Here is a 20,729-nt window from a genome sequence, read left to right on the forward strand (position 1 = left end):
TTCCTGTTTACTCTTGTTCCTGTTTACTCTTGTTCCTGTTTACTCTTGTTCCTGTCTACTCTTGTTCCTGTTTACTCTTGTTCCTGTCTACTCTTGTTCCTGTTTACTCTTGTTCCTGCTTACTCTTGTTCATGTTTACTCTTGTTCATGTTTACTCTTGTTCCTGTCTACTCTTGTTCCTGTCTACTCTTGTTCCTGTTTACTCTTGTTCCTGTCTACTCTTGTTCATGTTTACTCTTGTTCATGTTTACTCTTGTTCATGTTTACTCTTGTTCCTGTCTACTCTTGTTCCTGTCTACTCTTGTTCTTGTTTACTCTTGTTCCTGTCTACTCTTGTTCCTGTTTACTCTTGTTCCTGTCTACTCTTGTTCATTTTACTCTTGTTCTTGTTTACTTTTGTTCTTGTTTACTCTTGTTTAGTCTACTAAAAAAAAGTTTTTTACACATTTTGTAAAATCTATATTTATAGCAAAAAAATATTTATGAAAATGTAAAGTATTTTCAGTATTTACAGATATATAAAATTCTAATTAAAACTGTAATAATTTCAAAGAAAATACAATTCTCTTTCAAGGAACAATTCTATACATTAATGCAATAGACGGTTTAGAAAACTGCAGTCAGGGCTGCGTTTTTAATACAACATAATTTCTTCAATATTAGTGTTTATACGAAATAAACTTAAAATTACAGTTATGAATAACACCAATAATTTGACAACAAAGGAATTGAGTTTTTGCAGCCAACTCAAATTTTCTAATCCCTATATCCTATAACCTAATGTCGTAGACCTTAGATATTTCAAACTATGAATTCTGTAAGATCAATTTAGCTAAGTTTGAAATATCACAGGGTTACATCATCAGGATTCAAAGTTATAGGAATTGGAAAATTTGAGTTTGTGACAAAAACTCAATTCCTTTATTATTTATTATTTGTAAAATATAATTTAAATTGCATACATTAAAAGAATTTACAATTAGTTTAAATCGTATATTTCTTTCAAGAATTCTTGCCGATTGAGCTGGCTTCGGATCAATACATTTATAACATTAATTATTCTTAATTTTTTAGGTAAGTTTATGCTCTAACTCTAAGAGATTACTGGTACAGGAATTACGTTTCTATAATGGTATTGTATTGTACATAATTGTAAATAGTTGTACATTGTTGTACATATTTTTACATGGCATAAATGAGCTAAAGTTTTCCTACAGACTTTTACAAAGAACTTGAATAACGTTAAACTTTTTTATAAATATATATATATATATTTAATTCTAATTTTAATGGGCTATACAAATAATTGTCTTTAAATTTAAACATCTGCTGAAAAATAAACTACATATTTTCTGTCTTTCCTTGATTCTAAAAGTTTATAAACAAATAAACCTTGAACTAATTAACTTTTTCCGGATGCACAGTGCACATAAAGGATTTTACAGAATTAATTTAATCTTTGTTTTGACGTTCAAGGTTTCCTCCAAAAGAACACTTTTTTCTTTCTTCATTTGCGAAAGCTATAAGAGCGCCATGAAAAGGCTATGTTTATGTAAGAACCCCCCAAAACAAATATCGTGACGTTGTATTAAAAGTTTAAAATCGTTATTAATGTCTCCTTCTTAGTGGTGACCATGTACACAAAAAAAAAATTCCCAGTGAGCTATTGATCTGTCAGCAATAAACCATCAAGCTTAGAATACTAGAATACTAGATTATACTAAAATACTAAAATCTTCTGGTTCAGCTTTTAACTGATATGTAATTTCTCTCTAAGTGACAGGTTAATAAATGATATCAAGTCCTGTCAAAACAAAACCTAGAACAAGAACCTATGCAGTGAGTAAAGATACAGGCTCTAATATCATTCAACTATATTCTAATTGATCCCTGTAATAAGCTTCTATCCTGGAGATTTGGTGAACCTGAATAAATGAGTTTATGACTAAGTTTGGAAACTCATGGTCAACATGTAAAGATTAAATCCGTCTCTAGACAGAGCAATCTAACCTATAGAGAACTGTATCCGGAGTAAAAACCTATCCCTACACTCAGCGTATCAAATTTTAGAGTAGAGTGGGTATGTAGATTGTAGAAAGCCTAACTATAAGATACCCCTGGAGATAAAATAACCAAACCTTGTCTGAATCTTGAAAGATGTTGTATGCTAAGGTCTGGAAGATGGCAGGTATTGGTGATGGTGGTTGTTGAAGCTGGATTAAAATATATATGTTGAGTGCGACTAGTGTGAGTATATACACTATACATAGGCTTCAGGTTGGGTCCCAGTACACACCTTTACTCCGAACCGTTTACACATACAACCTAGAGTTCTGTCAAGTGTGAAAATGAAAAGTTCTGGAGATCAAAGGAAAAGAGTGGCCAGGTGTCACAGTGATCACCTCACGGAGAAGGGACGGGTTCGTGTGGTGAGAGGTACCGGATCTATAGATCTCCAGTACTCTAAGCATATAGCAAACCATTGCAAGAATTATCTAGGGTAGGTTATATATCCTCTCTATATAGGGTTGGGATTCATATAACGGATTGGAACATAACTGTAAACATATTTGTGGACATTAGCAAAAAAGAAGACTCATTAAAAAACCTTCAGCCTACCTAAACCCCTAGTAAAGGAACTTAAGCATTCGCTGTAAACTTCTGTAAACAGGATAAAGTCAACATAAATAATACTTGTCAAACTATTTTTTCGGACAATAATCTTTGTTAAAACTGTTTTTCTAACCTTTTCTACGAGTCTAGATTTAAAGTGATTTGAACCATTGTAAATTGATAATGACAGTCCCTCAGTGCAGTCCTCATATAAATTACGTCTGACATTTTTTTTAATAGAAAAAATAATTCCCCAGTTGAAAGCAAGATTGAATTTAAACTAACTGGATTAAAATGTTTCCATTTGACGTTATCAGCTAGCTTACCCATCCCTCTTCAAAACCTAAGATTTCCATTGTAAGCAGGTTGAAGGAGATTATCTATATACATATATACTTTGCTTGTTTTTTTTAACTTGTATCCAATGAAGGTCCAAACGTTTGAACCAATCGTGCACAATTTTCATTGACCCCAGGGAATGTTTATGGATGGTTAAGGATGAAAAATGTTGCCAGAAAAATTGTTGAATTTATTATTTTCAAAATCTAAAACTTTAAACAGAAAAATCTGCGAAATACGATTTACAAAGAAAAATGAGCAACGGTTCACTCCTGTATGCCGAGTTCATTAGCACCTGATCCAATCAGGGTTCAGTCATGTGTTTGGTGTCTATTCTGAACCAATTGAAATCGTAAGGCGGTTACATCTATCGTTCTATCTATCTCATTATGCAATCAGAGTTATGAATCCTTAAATCGGCGCTCTCAGTTAATGGAATTATTTACTTCTACTGAAGTTGCGTAAAGTGCCCAAAAAACCTAGTATTTTATATCTGAATAATCTTTGTATATCTCTTTATGTGCTTTCAAGAATATCTCTAAACAGCTCAGTATAATGGAGTTAAATCTCTTCTTTTTAGAAATCCGTCTTTTGACATAAAAGTTTTTTGAAGTTAAGATGAAAACTATTTTGAAAGGTTTTATGAGGAAAAATAAATAAATAAATTTCTCCAAAGCTAAAATCCAAAATTATATTGCATGTTTCTTTAAGTTCCCAATTAACGTCAAAACGGCTGAACCGATTGTGTCCAAATTTTGTGTGGGACTTATTTCGGTTAGAAGTGTGGTTTGAGGTCGTCTTTTTCTCTGACTTTAATCCATAAAATCCAATAAAATAATGACTTATAAACAACGGCAGTTAGTGAATGGTTTCAGAGTCTGAATCCTGTGTCTATGTAGTAGTTGTAGGCTGGATATCTTGCCCATTGATCAAATCTACCGTGATCTGTGGATTGCAACAGGTTTAAATTCTACTTTTACTGTTTAACTAAATAAATTGCATTCATATATATTTACTTATGTACTGGTGTGAGTAAGTGTGTGTTTAAACCTGCTAAGGAAGTAGGAGTAAGAGGAGGAGGAGAAGGAGGAAAATCTAAGTTTGTGACGGAACCTGGGTTAGTTCTCCGACCAGGTTGGGAGAAGTTACATCTCTTCAGATCCGTAATAGAAAACCAAACCAGAGATATTCCTGTATTCTCCTATTCCGTCCTATTCTTATTCATTAATCTTTTCCTTCATTCTCCAGCCTTCCTTCTACTCTACGCCCATCTCCTTACTTTCCTGCTCATCTATTCTCAGCTGGAAACTTTTAAATGGTTGGAGCAAGTTTAACTTAATCTCTTCTCGTTCAAGATAAATCGATCTTTCATTTGTCAAAACTTTGGAGATTTTACCGATGAGAGATTAGGTATACTCTCCTTGAAAGAATTGAAGAGATTAATTTCTTCCTTTCAATTAAAAGTTCCCGGCTCTAAGGCTCTTCATTGTCGGCCTCTGGAGTGTTTAAACATTGAGCATGTTTTTTCTTACTTCAAAGAATTATTACGTCAAACAATGTAAAGATTTGGATTTCTTTCATCTTGAGTTATTTACATAAACGCATATAAAAAGATTAGATTTAAAAATAATGGCAAAAATAGTTGTAAATATACTATTTAAGTACATTTTAAGAAATGTCATTCTAGAAAAACTTGATTTTAAAAGTAGTGAGTACAGTGGTATAGCATAAACATGAGTTAAGAAATAAAAAGTAGATATAGCAAATATCAAAGCATATTCCCAAAAAACTATCTTTTAGGCACATTTTTGAACAATTTAAAAATCTATGTAATATTTCCTATCAATAGACACCAATTAGAGTTTTGAATCGGAAATTTTAAATAAATTTCGAAAATGTCCAAAAATGTTAAAATCAAACTAATATGAGAGCTCTAGTACTTTAAAGATTGTTTTTTTTGTGACACCCTGTACTAGTATGTTTTACTTAATTGTGCAAACACATATGTTTTATAGCTTTCGAAATTTGGACTATTTTTACTTCTTGAATTTTGGAAAAATGTCCATTCGGAAGCAAATAAAACAAGAACCCTTTAGAAAATGTTATTTGGAATAGCCCGCTCGGAAAGTATATTTAAAAATAGCTAAAATGTAAGTTTCTATTCTAAACAGTAGAACTGTTACTGCAAATTTCAACCAAGAATATGCATAGATGAAAGATAAATACTAAAAGACGATAAGTAGAAGAATAGAGCTTTAACTGAATGCCCCCTCCTCTCTCCCCCCCCCCCCCATGGTTTATGTCTTTGTTATAAAATATAAAACATATCGACTGAAGCTGAAAAAGATGTTTTCACGGTTGGATCTGGAAACTTTTCCTTTAATCTCATGTTTAGAAGAAAACTAAATAATTGTATAACCCAGAGTGTCCCAATAAACATGGGAATTAAGTAACGACTTGAAAGTCGTCTTTGATTTCTTATATCTAATGCATAGCAAAGAAAGTATAACAATAAGACTGTACAGTGTGCGTCTGACGACCTTTTCATAAAGTGGTCTCAATATACCTTTCTTGTAACTTAAAAATTGACGAAGAGTTTAGGTATTCATTAAGACAATTTTGATATTGAATTCCTAATTTTCTAATAAAAAATTTACCAAATGGAAAGAAATATTCCTGATGGGGGTTTAAAACTTCTAAGTTGAGTTGGTTAGGAAAACTCCAGGTAAAGCTGGGTACCGAAGCTAGTACTAAAATAATAAAAAAGTACTAAAAAGTACACTTTATAATGGGTAAAAAATACTCAATGATGGGGAAAACTATTTGTTTTGACAGGGAAAGATACTGCTGGATAAAAAATGCATTTCTTTTATATTTTTAATGAGAGTAACATACTGCAGGTTAAAATAATAAAAATAATAGTTTTAAAGAATTAAAAAGAAAACATTTTCTTTTACTTTTACAGCAACAAGTTCAATGATTTAATTGATAAAGATGATATATTTATATTAGTCCATGGGTTTAATTGATATAGATGATATATTTATATTAGTCCATGGGTTTAATTGATAAAGATGATATATTTATATTAGTCCATGGGTTTAATTGATAAAGATGATATATTTATATTAGTCAATGGGTTTAATTGATAAAGATGATATATTTATATTAGTCCATGGGTTCGTTGGGTTAATTTAGTCATTATAGATTTAAACTCGAGTAGAACTGTTCAGATATCGGTACTTTTGAGAGGATATTGTTAATCTCGCGAACACTTGATCTCTATATCCAATGTGGGCAATTTTAAATTTGAGGATCGATGTTCGATCCCTTACTTAAAGTTATCTCAGCAGGTTATATATAGATCTGCATAAGACGGAGATCAATGCTTGATCCCGATATTTATAAAACAAAAAATCTGACTCCAGTTTTATTTGACTTTATATTTTGTTAAAATAAGTTGCATTGTCTCACAACTCCACAAAAATATTGCCAAGGGCCGGAAGGGAACAAATTTTTTTATATTTTTTAACAATAACTCTGTAAGGACACATTGAAGATTTATTTTTTGTGATAAAAAAATGTTTATTGTCTTGCAGTCACCCTGGACTAACCAAGGCTATAGATGCGTTCGGTTTTTTTATTCTGAATTCATTTTTTGTGCTATGACGCAGCAATATTTAAGTTGCAGAGTTGTCTTTTTATTTTTTTCATTTAAAACATGAATCCGAGACAATAAGTTTTGTAAGAAAATTGTGATCGAAAGTTACAGCTTGCTGGGACAAGGACAGAATTGTTGAATGTAGTGTACTGTGTACACTGTATGGATATAGGGTGTTCCAATAAATAAAAACATAATATATCGTCTTCGATTCATATGATATTTTTCATGAACACAATAATTGCAATTTAACACATCTAATATCGGAACGCCCGGTCTTGAGATTTTCAAAATGAGGTCTACCATTTTTGTATCTTCAATATTGACGGAGATAATACAAAATTTGAAATTTCAATTTATTTAATAAATTTTCATTAAAGTCGGAGTTTACTTGGATTCATTTGCATGACGATCAAATACCATCTATTTATACTTTGCTTGTCTGTATATCCAATAAACGTCAGAACGACTGAACCGATCGGGCCCAAATTTTGTATGTACACTTTCAAGACCCCTGGAAATGTAAAACAAGTTTGTCCCAAAAAAATGTCGAAAATTTTTTGTTGTAAAAAAGAGAATAAATAGAAAAATTCGCGATAAAGAGATGGTAATTCTCTGAACATGGATATTTTGTTCCATTAATTACTTTCCGCGACTGTATTCGTACACAATAAAGAGGAAGTTGAGAGCTTTTTTTCAAAAACTATTCATCAAAATTATATGTTTGATTTATATAGAAAAGAAAGTCTTTATTACAACGACATTAATACCAGTTTCGGTACATTTGTAAGCAGTTTGTTTTGGTTTCAATGCTTCTTCCTCTTTTCTATTTCTTGACCGACGTGTATGGTGAACTGAGTACACATGTCAAATCAATAATGAGAATATTGAGCGATTATTTATTTGGAATTAAAAACTTCGATTATTTCCTTATCCACAAAATTTTATTTTTTTCGAAAATGTTTTAAAAAATGCATCTTAATCATAAAATCTAGCATCTCTTAAATTAAAAATTTTAAGAGATTTTGGCCCTTAGTCAAAAAATCTAAAAATACTTATTTGACACCCATATATACCCTAAATGAAAAGTATCATTTAAAGTACGACTACAGTTCAGGAAAATAACAATTACAAAAAGTGTACAGTCCAAACAGCTACTAGTACCACCGCCTTTTCAAATTATTAAAAATTGGCACTTTCAGGGCAACAGTCAAAAACATCTAAGTGATAAAAGAGCTCTATTAAAGATTCACAAAGGTACCCTTTCAACCTTGATGATACTATACTCGATTTACCCTTTCAACCTTGATGATACTATTCAGGAAAATAACAATTACAAAAAGTGTACAGTCCAAACAGCTACCAGTACCACCGCCTTTTCAAATTATTAAAAATTGGCACTTTCAGGGCAACAGTCAAAAACTAATATCGTCACAAATTCCATATATTTCTATGCACACCACTGTACTTCTCCCTGTACAATATTAGAAAATAATTCACAATTATTTATAGTTCATGTACAAAATGTACAATTTGAATACTAAGCAGTTGCAAAACTTTTTATTCTGAAATATATGTGATATCGAAACTTTTAGGACTTCTAAGACAAGATTTATCTATAAAACAAACACTTGGAACTAGTTTTATCTATTTATAGTCAAAGAAACTGTATGCGTAATTTCAAATGACCCTTAATGCAAAGATGACAATGTCCGATTCACAACGGTACTCTAGAAAGCCCCTTTAGATAAAGACTGTTTTTTTTTCAAAATGAGATTTGAAATGCTCCTAGATAAAAAGAAAAGTCGAAAACTTTTCACACCGTTTAAAGTTTGAGTACGCTTGATGTGTACAAAGAATTACTATTTCAAACCATTAAAAAATAAGCCAACAATCCAAATATTGGACAAAAACGTATGAGCTAAAAGACCTAAAAGTGATGTTAAAATAAAACAAGAATAATGAGAAAATGTCCAATAGCAATAATTTGTATTAAATAAGAGAGTTGACTCATCATTATATTAGTTATTCTTAATTCTCCAAGCTTAGGAGGTGCATTCAATGCATTGTGCTATTTTGCATTATTGAAAATCATTATCATCGTATTTTCTCAATATTTATTGTAATTTAATATTCAGCCGTTAAAGAGAGTGTTTCCCCTAAAACTTTTATGTAGTTTTTTTTTAATTAAAAAAATATTTTGTTCAGCGGTTTCCAAAATGAATTATTATGTACTTGTTTCTCCTTAGCGTAGCTATCTGGCACTGTAATACCTGTCTGTACAAACTTCAAAGACGATCAAAATCAAATTCTCTCTACAGAATTTAATACTAATGATTATTTTTTGTGAACTCTCCCTTTAATCTGAGGAAATTACAAAGTCATTTAAACAAATGGGTTTTCACTTTGTAGCGTTTTATTTAATTGCATGAAGTTATCTCTAAAATTTTAAATTTTGATAAATTGGTCTAAACTTGGTGAGAATTCACTTTGTAAACAGACTATTTACTGATACTACCTGATAGGTGTCAATCAATTTGGAACACAGAAGGGGAGTATCGGTTAATTCAGAAAGGGAGTGTTTGTAAAAATGAAAGGGGTATTGAGTTATCAAATTTTGATGGTTAACCCACTCTTTGAAACGTTTGTATTTATTATAACATATCTATCTATTAGAATTTTGGAGGTGAGGTGATATGATTTAATCCCTGTTTACATCAACTACAGGCAAACCAATTATTTTTTATTTCCTTCTTTTATATTAATTTTACAACAAAAATTTTTCATTTTCCATCGAATATATATATATATAAGAAAGAATTTTTTTTTAAATAACATTATTTGACAGAAAACAAGATTTACAAAAATCTGAAATATTTGTGACATATTTATCATGTTTAGCGTAGGAAACCCTGATTAGTGGATAGAAAAGGAATATTCATGTTTTAATGCTATTATCTCTACTCTAGTTCTTAACAAATTTACATAAATAAAAACACAGAATACTAGAACTTCAGAGAACAGAGTATAATACCCCCCCCCTTCCTCCTTTCTGCTTGTTTGTTTGAATGTCCGCAATCATAACTCATGAACCCCTGGACCGATTTGCCTAAAATTTGTTTGTGAAATTCGGAAGAACCACGTTATTGTTCTTAGTTTTGTTTTGAGATTCTGTTTAGTGATAGTGGGTCGATTTTTATAGAGAAAAATATCTAAAATCGTAATTTAAGACCAAGTGCGGGTAAATGGCGGGAGTAGCAATGAGACTGAGTATCCTGGTAAACGCTAGAGGTTCCCAAGTTAGTTAAAGAATATATTTTTATATAAATATTACAAAGAGCAGGATGAAGATTGTGTGTTCACCAGACCTTTATATCTTAGTAAACAATGTAAATGCTATTCTAAGTGATAAAAGAGCTCTATTAAAGATTCACAAAGTTACCCTTTCAACCTTGATGATACTATACTCGATTTACCCTTTCAACCTTGATGATACTATACTCGATTTTCTATTACAAAATTGATAATTCCCAGTTGGTCTTAATTATAAGAAAGAAAAATAATTGAACTACGTCTGCCAAGTTCAACTATCCCTCTGTGACACTGGAATCGATTTGAACCAGTAGAGAAGTAGTTCAACTTCATACAATTCATAAATTCCAGAGCTTGTCTTTTTGTACTGAACTCAACTTGCGGATTTCTACAGTAATAATGAAATAAAAAAGATTTTTCTCAGCCCAGAAAGGTCTACACTACGATTATCAGATATAGGTTTAAATCGTATTATTGTGAATCGTTGATGATCCTCTTTGAATTTATGAGTAGTTGTAATGGACCCTGTCAAACTATTTTTACAATAATATTTTGTACAATGGTGCGCATGCACATGCACATGCACATGCACTGTAAAAAGCTTGGATTTAATTAGAATTAAACGTTTTTTTTGTGGTTAGGCATTTTATTGAAAGCATAACTAAACACTTCAAAATCAAATTGAAAGATTGAGTTGTGGATACCTAGATATATCCTATCATTATCTAAACCAAACATTTAACCTCGGATTTGATTCGTTTATAACGGAGTTGAAACCTCAAAGATTCATGGACCTTAAAACCCGAAAAAAAATGTATTTAAGATTTAATATTTTCATTTATCTCAAATCTGCAAGCGTTTTATTTAATTGCATGAAGTTATCTCTAAAATTTTAAATTTTGATAAATTGGTCTAAACTGGTGAGAATTCACTTTGTAAACAGACTATTTACTGATACTACCTGATAGGTGTCAATCAATTTGGAACACAGAAGGGTAGTATCGGTTAATTCAGAAAGGGAGTGTTTGTAAAAATGAAAGGGGTATTGAGTTATCAAATTTTGATGGTTAAAAACGCTTAATGCTAAAAGAGCATAGAGGTCTACAGAAAATTTTCGGATTTCACAAAATATGATTAATATTGGAATGAATATTTTCAAAAGTTAAATTTGCGTCCTATATTAAGATGAAAAATATTATGAAATGTTAATTGCATTCGAATGACTAGAAATAAATTCGAAATATATGTATTTTGATAATTAAACGATTAATTTACGGTTTGATTGGCATAATAAAATGCAATTTATTGAAATTAACTGGACTCTCCGCTCTTGCAATAAGCGTTCTCAATCTCAACCATTTATTCCTTCTAGACAGAATAGATAAAAGGAAGATTAGTAGCAATCTAATCCATATTTGCTTCGTATTCAGCCTTTCATTTTTCGTAAACACTCCCTTGGATAACTGCATATTCATAGCAGTGTAAGCTGGTATAGCTTGTATAATAGTTTATACTGGATCATACAAAAGGGGTATATAGTTTGTAAAGAGGAGTTGAGTAGGTATTTGGAGTGAAGTTGAAAGGCAGAGGCAGGAGTTAAAAAGGGACAGGGAGGTTAGTGGGGAGGCAGAGTTGAGTAAGGAGAGGGAGCTAGGTTGTGAGGCAGAGTTGAGTAGGGAGGTGGAGTTAAAGATGGAGTTAAGAGCGCTGCGGGTGGTGAGTGGAAAGGTGGAGTTGTGTAAGGCAGAGCTGAATAGGAAGTCCGAGTTGAATAGGAAGGCGGAGTTGAATAGGAAGGCGGAGTTGAATAGGAAGGCGGAGTTGAATAGGAAGGCGGGGTTGAATAGGAAGGCGGAGTGGAGAAAAGAGGCTAATATGAGAAGGGAGGCGGAGTTGAGTTTATAAGAAAGACAGAATTGATTATGTTGAGTAAAGACATAAAAGACAAGGTTAGAATTGATATGTTTTAGAAAAAGAAATGACTCGGTGGGACAATAAAATTTAATGATATGAGGTTCAAGGATATGTTGAAATATATATGTAAATGAGTAAATTTGTAGAGTTAAATGTAGGGGAGATGGGACTGACGTGAGGAGTTTAGAGAACTTGAAAACTGCAAAGTGAGTCGAAATTAATAAGTAAATGATAAAGATTTTGATAAGAACATTATGTTTGGTTCGAGGGAAGAAGGAGAAGATTTGAAGTATGATAAAGCATCACTCAATGTTTCCTTTTTTCTTTTTTATTCTTGCTGATTTAAGTGTATTATGGAAAAGTTGGGAAGTTAAGGACCTGATCTAGCACAAAGGAAAACCAGACAATATGTATGGTTTCCTACTTTCTTTCAAACTTTCATACATCAAAATGATTTATATCTAGTACTCTCTCATTTATTCTATCTATAAGTCTTTTAATATTATTTTTTTAATCTAAAACACTCCTTTCCGTTCTTATTTGTCCGGTCTTTCAAATTCCCGTTTCTACCCTTGTTATCCTTCCGTTTCTTCTCCGTCCCTCCACCTGCACCCGCTCCTGCTCATATGCTCCTTCTCTCCTTCTTCTTCTGCTCCTCCTTCTGCTCCTCCTGCTCCTTCTCCTTTTATCTTGATCTAGATCTTGATCTGAGACAAGAGCCAAGGAATTAGCACTAATCATCTACTAGTTAATGCAATTATTAAAATATAAAATCATTGATAGATAATCTTGCATATCTATCTAGATACATCTATACTCATAGAAAATGGTAGATTTGGTGTGGAAAATGTTTAAGATTTAAAATCTAGGTTTAAATGGTTTTATTGAATAATTGATTGATGCTGAGTAAAGAAGACCGTCCCAGTTGGTTCGGAGTGATGCGCTTAGGAAACATTGCTCTTCGATTGACAAATTATCCGAGGGTGTGGGAGGGTGGGGGTTATAAGGCAAAACTTATAAAAGTAAAAAGTAAAAAGTTGTAAGAGAAAATATTATGATCATATTCAAAGCTTTGTGTAAATTTTTCTTTAAGCATAAGTTAAAATTGAGCAAACTGTTGTAAAATTCAACAATTTGCATAATTTTGAATTCATTAACTTGAAAATTTCAATTTATTTTCTTGAAAGAAAGTAAATACATAAAGTTTAATACGCTTTCAATTTACATACTCGTAAGTATAGAGTGGAAGCAAAAAAAAATTTTCTTAACAGTTTTTTTTTCTAAGAGCTGCTAGAACATCAGAAATATGTATTTTTATTCATAAAAGACTACACAAGGAGGCAATAACTCATGTAAGTTTTCAGAAAATACCCAACTTTGATTATCGTTTAGAATATTGGAATTTTTCAACAGTTTTCAGGGTTGGCAATGAGCATGTTTCAGTCCGAATGCAGTTAGCAGATTCCTGGGTTCTTTCCCGCATCATCCCTCAGCTTGGGAACAGAATCAATCAATCAATCATCATTCAGCATTTAACAATTCATCCTTTGAAGATTCTCAGATTAGATTATCCAAATATAAACAAATATCATCCCATCCTGTCCAGTGTAATTATAAAGATGTTATCAATCAATCAGATCAATTTCAGCCAGCTTCAGATCAATTAAAAAATCAATTTGACGAGGGCACTAATCTGAAAGATCATGATGATGAATGTTCTCGTCCCTCTGGTGTAAATCCAGACCCTTCTGGTGTAAATCAAGACCTAAACCGGATTCTGTCAGTTCTACCCAGAGTTCAGAACCCAACCTGTCAAACTTTAAAATGTGAAGAGAGATTATTGAATCAGCCAACCCAACCACCAAATCAGATTTCCTATCCTACCAGGAGTACAGGTTCAAATTCAATATATAGTTTCGATGAATGTCAACTATCTTCTTTAAAAGTATCAGATCCTTGTAATCCTATTAATCTCTCCACAAACCAAAACCAAACCATCTCCGTTGTATCTCCACCCCTTCTTCATCTAACCTCAGACAAAACTAAAGGTTACATTTACAAAACCTTGGATTAAACATTATCTAAAATTTCCATCTTCATTTCCTTTTTTATTTCTAAATTTTTGAAAATTTTCATAGACAGTTTCATTTTCATGAAAAGATATAATTATCATGGGAGAAAAACAGGGAAAATGTAATTTAAACCCAATTTAAAATATTGTTTTACTTTCCTCATAATTAATTGCAAATTTAATAAGTTTTTGCAATCATGCAAAAATGTTCTCCTGACTGCAGAGTTTTATTAAATGAATTCTTTATACCGCAATACACGAGATATGAATACATAAACTAACAAGTTGAAAACCATGTCTTAATAAAAACAGACAAGATTACATTTTTTCTCTCTCCTATTTATTTTACCTTCTGAAGTATCTTTCTACTTTTTTATCTCTGCTTTGCCATTATTTCTATACCTTTAATCTTAACCTCCCCCTTACTTCACTTCACCTTTCATCTTCCCCGTCCTTTCCCCTCTTTGCTTTCCCTTTCTTACTTTTTTTCTCCCTCTCTTAACCCCCCCCCTCTCTGGCACCCTCCCCTCATGTATGACAGAAGTTTTCTCAGAATAATCTTCCTGCTAATGTTTGAATCTTGGTGAACTGTGTGTGCCGCAGTCCATTAGCTCTATTCTTATATTCTCCCCTTTCCTTCAATCTACTCACTACTTCCTATTCTTATATTCTCCTCTTTCCTTCAATCTACTCACTACTTCCTATTCTTATATTCTTCACTTTCCTTCAATCTATTCACTACTTCCTATTCTTATATTCTACTCTTTCCTTCAACCTACTCACTTTTTCTTATTCTTATATTCTCCTCTTTCCTTCAATCTACTCACTATACTTCCTATTCTTGTATTCTCCTCTTTTCCTTCAATCTACTCACTACTTCCTATTCTTATATTCTCCCCTTTCCTTCAATCTACTCACTACTTCCTATTCTTATCTTCTCATCCTTCCATCAATCTACTCACGCCTTCCTATTCTTATATTCTACTCTTTCTATTCTTATATTCTCCTCTTCATATTCTTATATTGTCCCCTTCCCATTCTCATGTTCTCCTCTTCCTATTCTAATATTTCCCCCTTCCTATTCATCTAATCACCTCTTTCTACTTATATTCCTAATCTATATTTGAAAGAACTAACTAAGGTTTTTGATAAATGTACTTATAAAACAGAAGATGCAAATCCAAAAAGATTCTTTGTATTCACCAAATACCAGAGCTTTGATAAACAGAAGACGAAAGATGTTGAAAGCTGTGAAACCAAGGTTACAATGCTTCTTGAAAGTCCCGGCATTAAAATACAAATTCAGGTTCAAACTTAATTATTTAAATGTAAATTTCACATAAGCGTTGTATCCTCACATGAAGAAGATTAATTTCAGAGAGAACCCGCTCCACCCCTTCGGAACTCATCCTTCTCTTTCAACTCAACCAAATCTGATCCTGGTTTAGAACCCTATCCTGTAGAACGAAGATTACGACGAAACTTCTCCTCGTTCATCCAGAAACCTTGTACAAGCACAAGCGTACCTTACCAACAACTAAACTCCCGGAACCTTCTAACACCGTCTTGGACAACATACAAATCCTTGTCCGTCGAGGAGAGTAGATCCAAGTACGGAGTCAAACCCCAACAATCCATCACTCAACCTAGGCCGACGAACCGACGACGAAATAGTGACAGCTGTTATCATATAGACCGACGGACTACTAGAAGATCAAAGATCTGGAAACTATCCAGATCCCCTAACTCTCTTTCACCTAATCCTAGGTAATGAAAAACCTTTAATGTTTGTTTAGGACTGTAAACAGTTTAGATTAGTGTAGAGTTCAATTACTATCTCTCACGGTTAATCTTTGTATACATATATATATATACATGGAGATTTTTTCTTCTTCTCTCGGGTTCAGGGTTCAATTCATCCACTGCATAGATAAGGAATGTGCAAAAATTTAAACACGAAAATACGTAAAGCAAGTGTTAGCAATTACCATAAAATGAAAATTATCAAAATCTGAGAATTAATATTTGGTGTTGATGATGATCAAAATCTCATAGAGTAATTTAGAAGATAGGTGTTAGTTCCCCACATTTAAAAAATACAGGCGCGTACACAAAGGGGGGGGGGTGCAGTACTCTTGCCCTACCCCTGGGCATCTCAGGAGGGCCTGCCCCCTGGGATTTATGGCCAAAGGTTAAAATCAGGTGACATTGGTAAAAAATGTGTCTTGCCGTCATCTTCAAAGTGGTGTTTTTTCCTCCTTAAAAAGTAGTTGAAAATTATCAAATTTGATCTTAGTGTTTGGCATGTCTTCCCGCAACCCCCATGAAGGTCGGGGGGCGATTACATTAGGTGTACGCGCCTATCTGGGTTGACTATCTTCAGTTCTTCATACTTGTTTCTGTTATGAAGATTCAAAACAAACAGAATAACAAAAACTACGCATACAAGTTTCATATTTTCCACCACAATGAAATCAAATTCAGAAACAGTTTTCGACAAATTCTGCATGATCTACAATACTAAACCCTACTCCTTGAAACGAATTCATCTTGTATACTAAATAAAGCTATAACTATGATTTTTTGCTTCTAATTCTAGAGATCCTTTTTGCATATTGTCAGTCACTTCCTTAATATATAAATGAAAGTATAATTTTCTTGTGTGTCGATTGTAATGAAAGATAACTAATATAGTTAGCAAGAAATGATTTTGCATAATCTTTGACGTATTCAAAACATATCTATCTATCTCATCTATCTATCTATCTATCTATCTATCTATCTATCTATCTATCTATCTATCTATCTATCTATCTATCTCATCTATCTATCTAATATCTGTTAATCTTTATAACTATTAAAACCTCACAAAATAATACAAAATGTGTAGTCTTTCACGCCGCAAAAATACAATCTATCTATCTATCTATCTATCTATCTATCTATCTATCTATCTATCTATCTATCTATCTATCTATCTATCTATCTATCTATCTATCTATCTATCTATCTATCTATCTATCTATCTATCTATCTATCTATCTATCTATCTATCTATCTATCTATCTATCTATCTATCTATCTATCTATCTATCTATCTATCTATCTATCTATCTATCTATCTATCTATCTATCTATCTATCTATCTATCTATCTATCTATCTATCTATCTATCTATCTATCTATCTATCTATCTATCTATCTATCTATCTATCTATCTATCTATCTATCTATCTATCTATCTATCTATCNGTACATAGCTGTCTAGATTACTGTGTACATAGCTGTCTAGATTACTGTGTACATAAAAATATTTAATTAGAGAATAATAAACATAGTTTTGCACATTTTATAGTATAATTTTAAACAATCTTTCAGGCACCGTTCACGCAAAACTATGTATAGATAAGTATGTCCAGGTTTTAACAGGATAAATTCCGTCAAAACATAATTTTTTAATAAAGATCCATCATAGAAAACGAAAGAAACGTTGCTATTTTGAACAAGCCCAGCAAAAAGTGTAATTAAAGAAAGTGATATGTTTTGGTTAAGAAAGGTTCGAAAGTGAAATTTTACAGCTTACTAAACCAGCATATCTGAATTCCTGTGAGTTCTACCGTTTCTCCAGTAAAATTTAATAAAAACTGGTGGAATTTTAAAATTTTATTTGAAAATTATGTTTTCTATCCTTCAATTCAGGTTTCTCTTTATTAGTCACTGTAGGTTAATACAATCACTCTGGTGTAATGCAAATGGTCAAGCTCCGTGAATAATTGTAATCTTCTGTAAATAAAAGTAGTCATCATTTTCGATCCCATTTGGACCACAAAGGAATTGAGTCTTTGCCACAAACTCTGATTTTCTAATCACTATATCATTGGAACCAAATGTTGAAGACCTTAGATATTTCAAACTATGAATTCTGTTAGATCAAGTAATCTGAGTTTGAAATATCAAAGGTTTACAACATTGAGTTCTAAAGATATTGAGGTTTAAATATTTGATTTTGTTCCAAAGACTCAATTCCTTTTTTAAGCAGTATAACAAAAGTTCAAAATTTCAAAAATCGAATTTTTTTAGGGAACATTTTTTATCCTGGTGTCATGTGTTTTGGATTGAAACAATTGGGCTTTATAGGCATATATATGTAACTAATGCTATGACTAAAAGTGTGACTCTGATAAATAAATATGAAGGCCGAAACCAAACCAAAGTTATAACATTTTCTGCAGCCTTTTTTTATTAAATTTTCCACCTAAGCATTTTGGATAAAAATATAACAGGAAAATTTAAGATGTAATAAATATCTTTGACGTCTAATGTGTAATATTGTAATATACTGGAGAGACCTGGGAATATATTGGAATTTGTGACGTCATTAAATGACCCAACGACTGAGAAAACTTTGGGTTAAATACCTAAAATAAGATTGATTGATATAAGCTAGAACAGTATCAACCAACGAGAAGGACACTTTGGGTTAAATTCCTAAAATATGATAGATAGATATAAGCTAGAACAGTATAAACCAACGAGAGGGACACCTTGGGTTAAATACGAATTAGAAACGATTTAGTCATAGAATAGATAAATGCAAACACGATAGCTATGGCTAGTTTTGAACCATGAGCTTTTCTTTTTTCTCCTTTTTTCCCTTTTTCTTCTTTCTTTTCTTTCGTTTCTCATTATGAGAAAAAAAAGAAAGCAAAAGGCGAATGTTACTCCATGTGTAAGATTGTGTCTACTAGATTGTGTCTACTAGATTGTGTCTACTAGATTGTGTCTACTAGATTGTGTCTACTAGATTGTGTCTACTAGATTGTGTCTACTAGATTGTGTCTACTAGATTGTGTCTACTAGATTGTGTCTACTAGATTGTGTCTACTAGATTGTGTCTACTAGATGGTGTCTACTAGATTGCGTCTACTAGATTGTGTCTACTAGATTGTGTCTACTAGATTGTGTCTACTAGATTGTGTCTACTAGATCGTGTCTACTAGATTGTGTCTACTAGATGGTGTCTACTAGATTGTGTCCCTGTGTACTAAGATCTAAACCTTGTCGTAAAATAAAATAAAATCTCACTCAACAAACAAATTTAAACAATACTTTCTTTACAATTCTAACATTTTATGAATTACAGAGGTCAATTACAGAGGTCAATTACAAAGGACATTAACACTGGTCAATTAAAAAAGTCAATTTCAGAGAGATTTTACAGAATCTATATATATATACTCTCTATACTTTGCTTGTACGTTTGGATGTGTGCCCTAAAACCCTTTAGTAGATTTTTTCTACAAGACTCGATACCTTCATTTCTCAAATTCTATATTAAAACACTTCTTTTCTTACACAAATTAATAAAACACAGTATTATACTATTAAATGCATTTTATACTAAATTTTATATTTTGTTTTGTAATATTAAGACGTTTTCCTACAAAATACAGTCTCTTTCTAGTTTTTAAATTTTTCCCAAATGAAAAAATAAATAAAGTATTTATGAAAAAGTAAAAACAAAAACAAACTTTTCTCTGAAATGTGAATTGGGTAGCATTGATAATTCACGATTCTAAAATTAAATTCAAAAGAATTTCAACTGAACAGATTTAGTGCTAATATACGAATTCTGTAAAGTTGTCTCAAAAAAAGTGAAAGTGTTCACTGCAACGTCCTTGTGCACATCTTGAAAATTTTTAAGCGCAAAGGGTTTACTTATGTGGACACACTTTAGTTGAGACACCTTAGTAGGTGCATTAAAGTGGCCTCACTAAAGTGAACAACCAAGTGGTCATAACTCATACTAAAGTGGTTTGTTTGCCCTTAAAAAAAAAAGACTTAAATGACGACCTTAAAATCTTAAATTCTAAAACTCTGAAAGATTAAGTAAGGAAATCTAAACTGAATCTTCATATTTTGGACTTTTTCGTATTTAATTGTTTCCTCAATGTGCAATATTCAAGAAGATATCATGCATTTATTTTTCTAATGACTTTAAGCATTCGTTAATCACTCCTGTATGCGGAATCCATTAGCGCCTGATCCAATCAGGATTCAGTCATGTGTTTGTTGTCTATTCTGAACTATAGAAATAATTTGGCGGCGACGTCTATATTTCTATCTATCTCATTATCCAATTAGAGTTATGAATCCTTCAATCGGCGCTATCAGTAAATGGAAATANTAAATTAATTAAAAATTATTTTTATTTCGATGACCAACTAGCTATGCATAAATATTTGAACAAATCTTTTTTTAATGTTTTTTTACACTTTTATTTGGCTTATTTCAACAATACTAAACCTTCAGTGGATTCAAATATTGAAATTTCTAGTAAATAACTTTAATGTATCTTGCTGGCTGAGTTAACGAGGCAATAAACGTGAATAAAAGCAAGATATCAATTGAGTTCTCTAGAAGCAGTCATCCATGAAATATACTCATCCAACTTCGAGAAACTTTTTTAAGGGATCTTCGACTCCCGGTACCCTTTATACTACAATCTGCATAAGTTTTGCATTTTGGATTTCCGTCAGAGAAAAAATGCGTATGGATAGCGTTGTGAATCCTTTATAGCATTCCTAAATCAAAAGAACACTAAGATACAATTTAAACATACTTTAAAACCCTAAAAAACGTTTCTTTTTAATATTTGAAAAATAGTTTAGAGAACCTCTACTCAGCTTTCGTGTATAGAATGTCTTTAATCGAGTTCTTTGTAAAGGTGTTTTTGTGGCAAACTCAAATTATCTAATCCCTACATCTTTTCAACCCGATGGCGTCAACCTTCGATATTTAAAACTATTTGATTTAACA

General features: G+C 31.9%; 1 protein-coding gene across 1 annotated transcript in view; it reads left to right on the forward strand.

Moving 5' to 3' along the window:
• Positions 1–2,288: 2,288 nt before the first annotated feature.
• Positions 2,289–20,729, forward strand: part of LOC111698088 (cAMP-specific 3',5'-cyclic phosphodiesterase 4C) — a gene marked incomplete in the record, with an annotated part of 35,529 nt that continues 17,088 nt past the window's right edge. The window contains 1 exon segment of the mRNA XM_023468325.1: positions 2,289–2,500. Coding sequence (XP_023324093.1) covers positions 2,349–2,500 — 152 coding nt within the window.

This window comes from Eurytemora carolleeae, unplaced genomic scaffold, assembly GCF_000591075.1.
Source record: "Eurytemora carolleeae unplaced genomic scaffold, Eaff_2.0 scaffold64, whole genome shotgun sequence".
Taxonomy (NCBI): Eukaryota; Metazoa; Arthropoda; class Copepoda; order Calanoida; family Temoridae; genus Eurytemora; species Eurytemora carolleeae.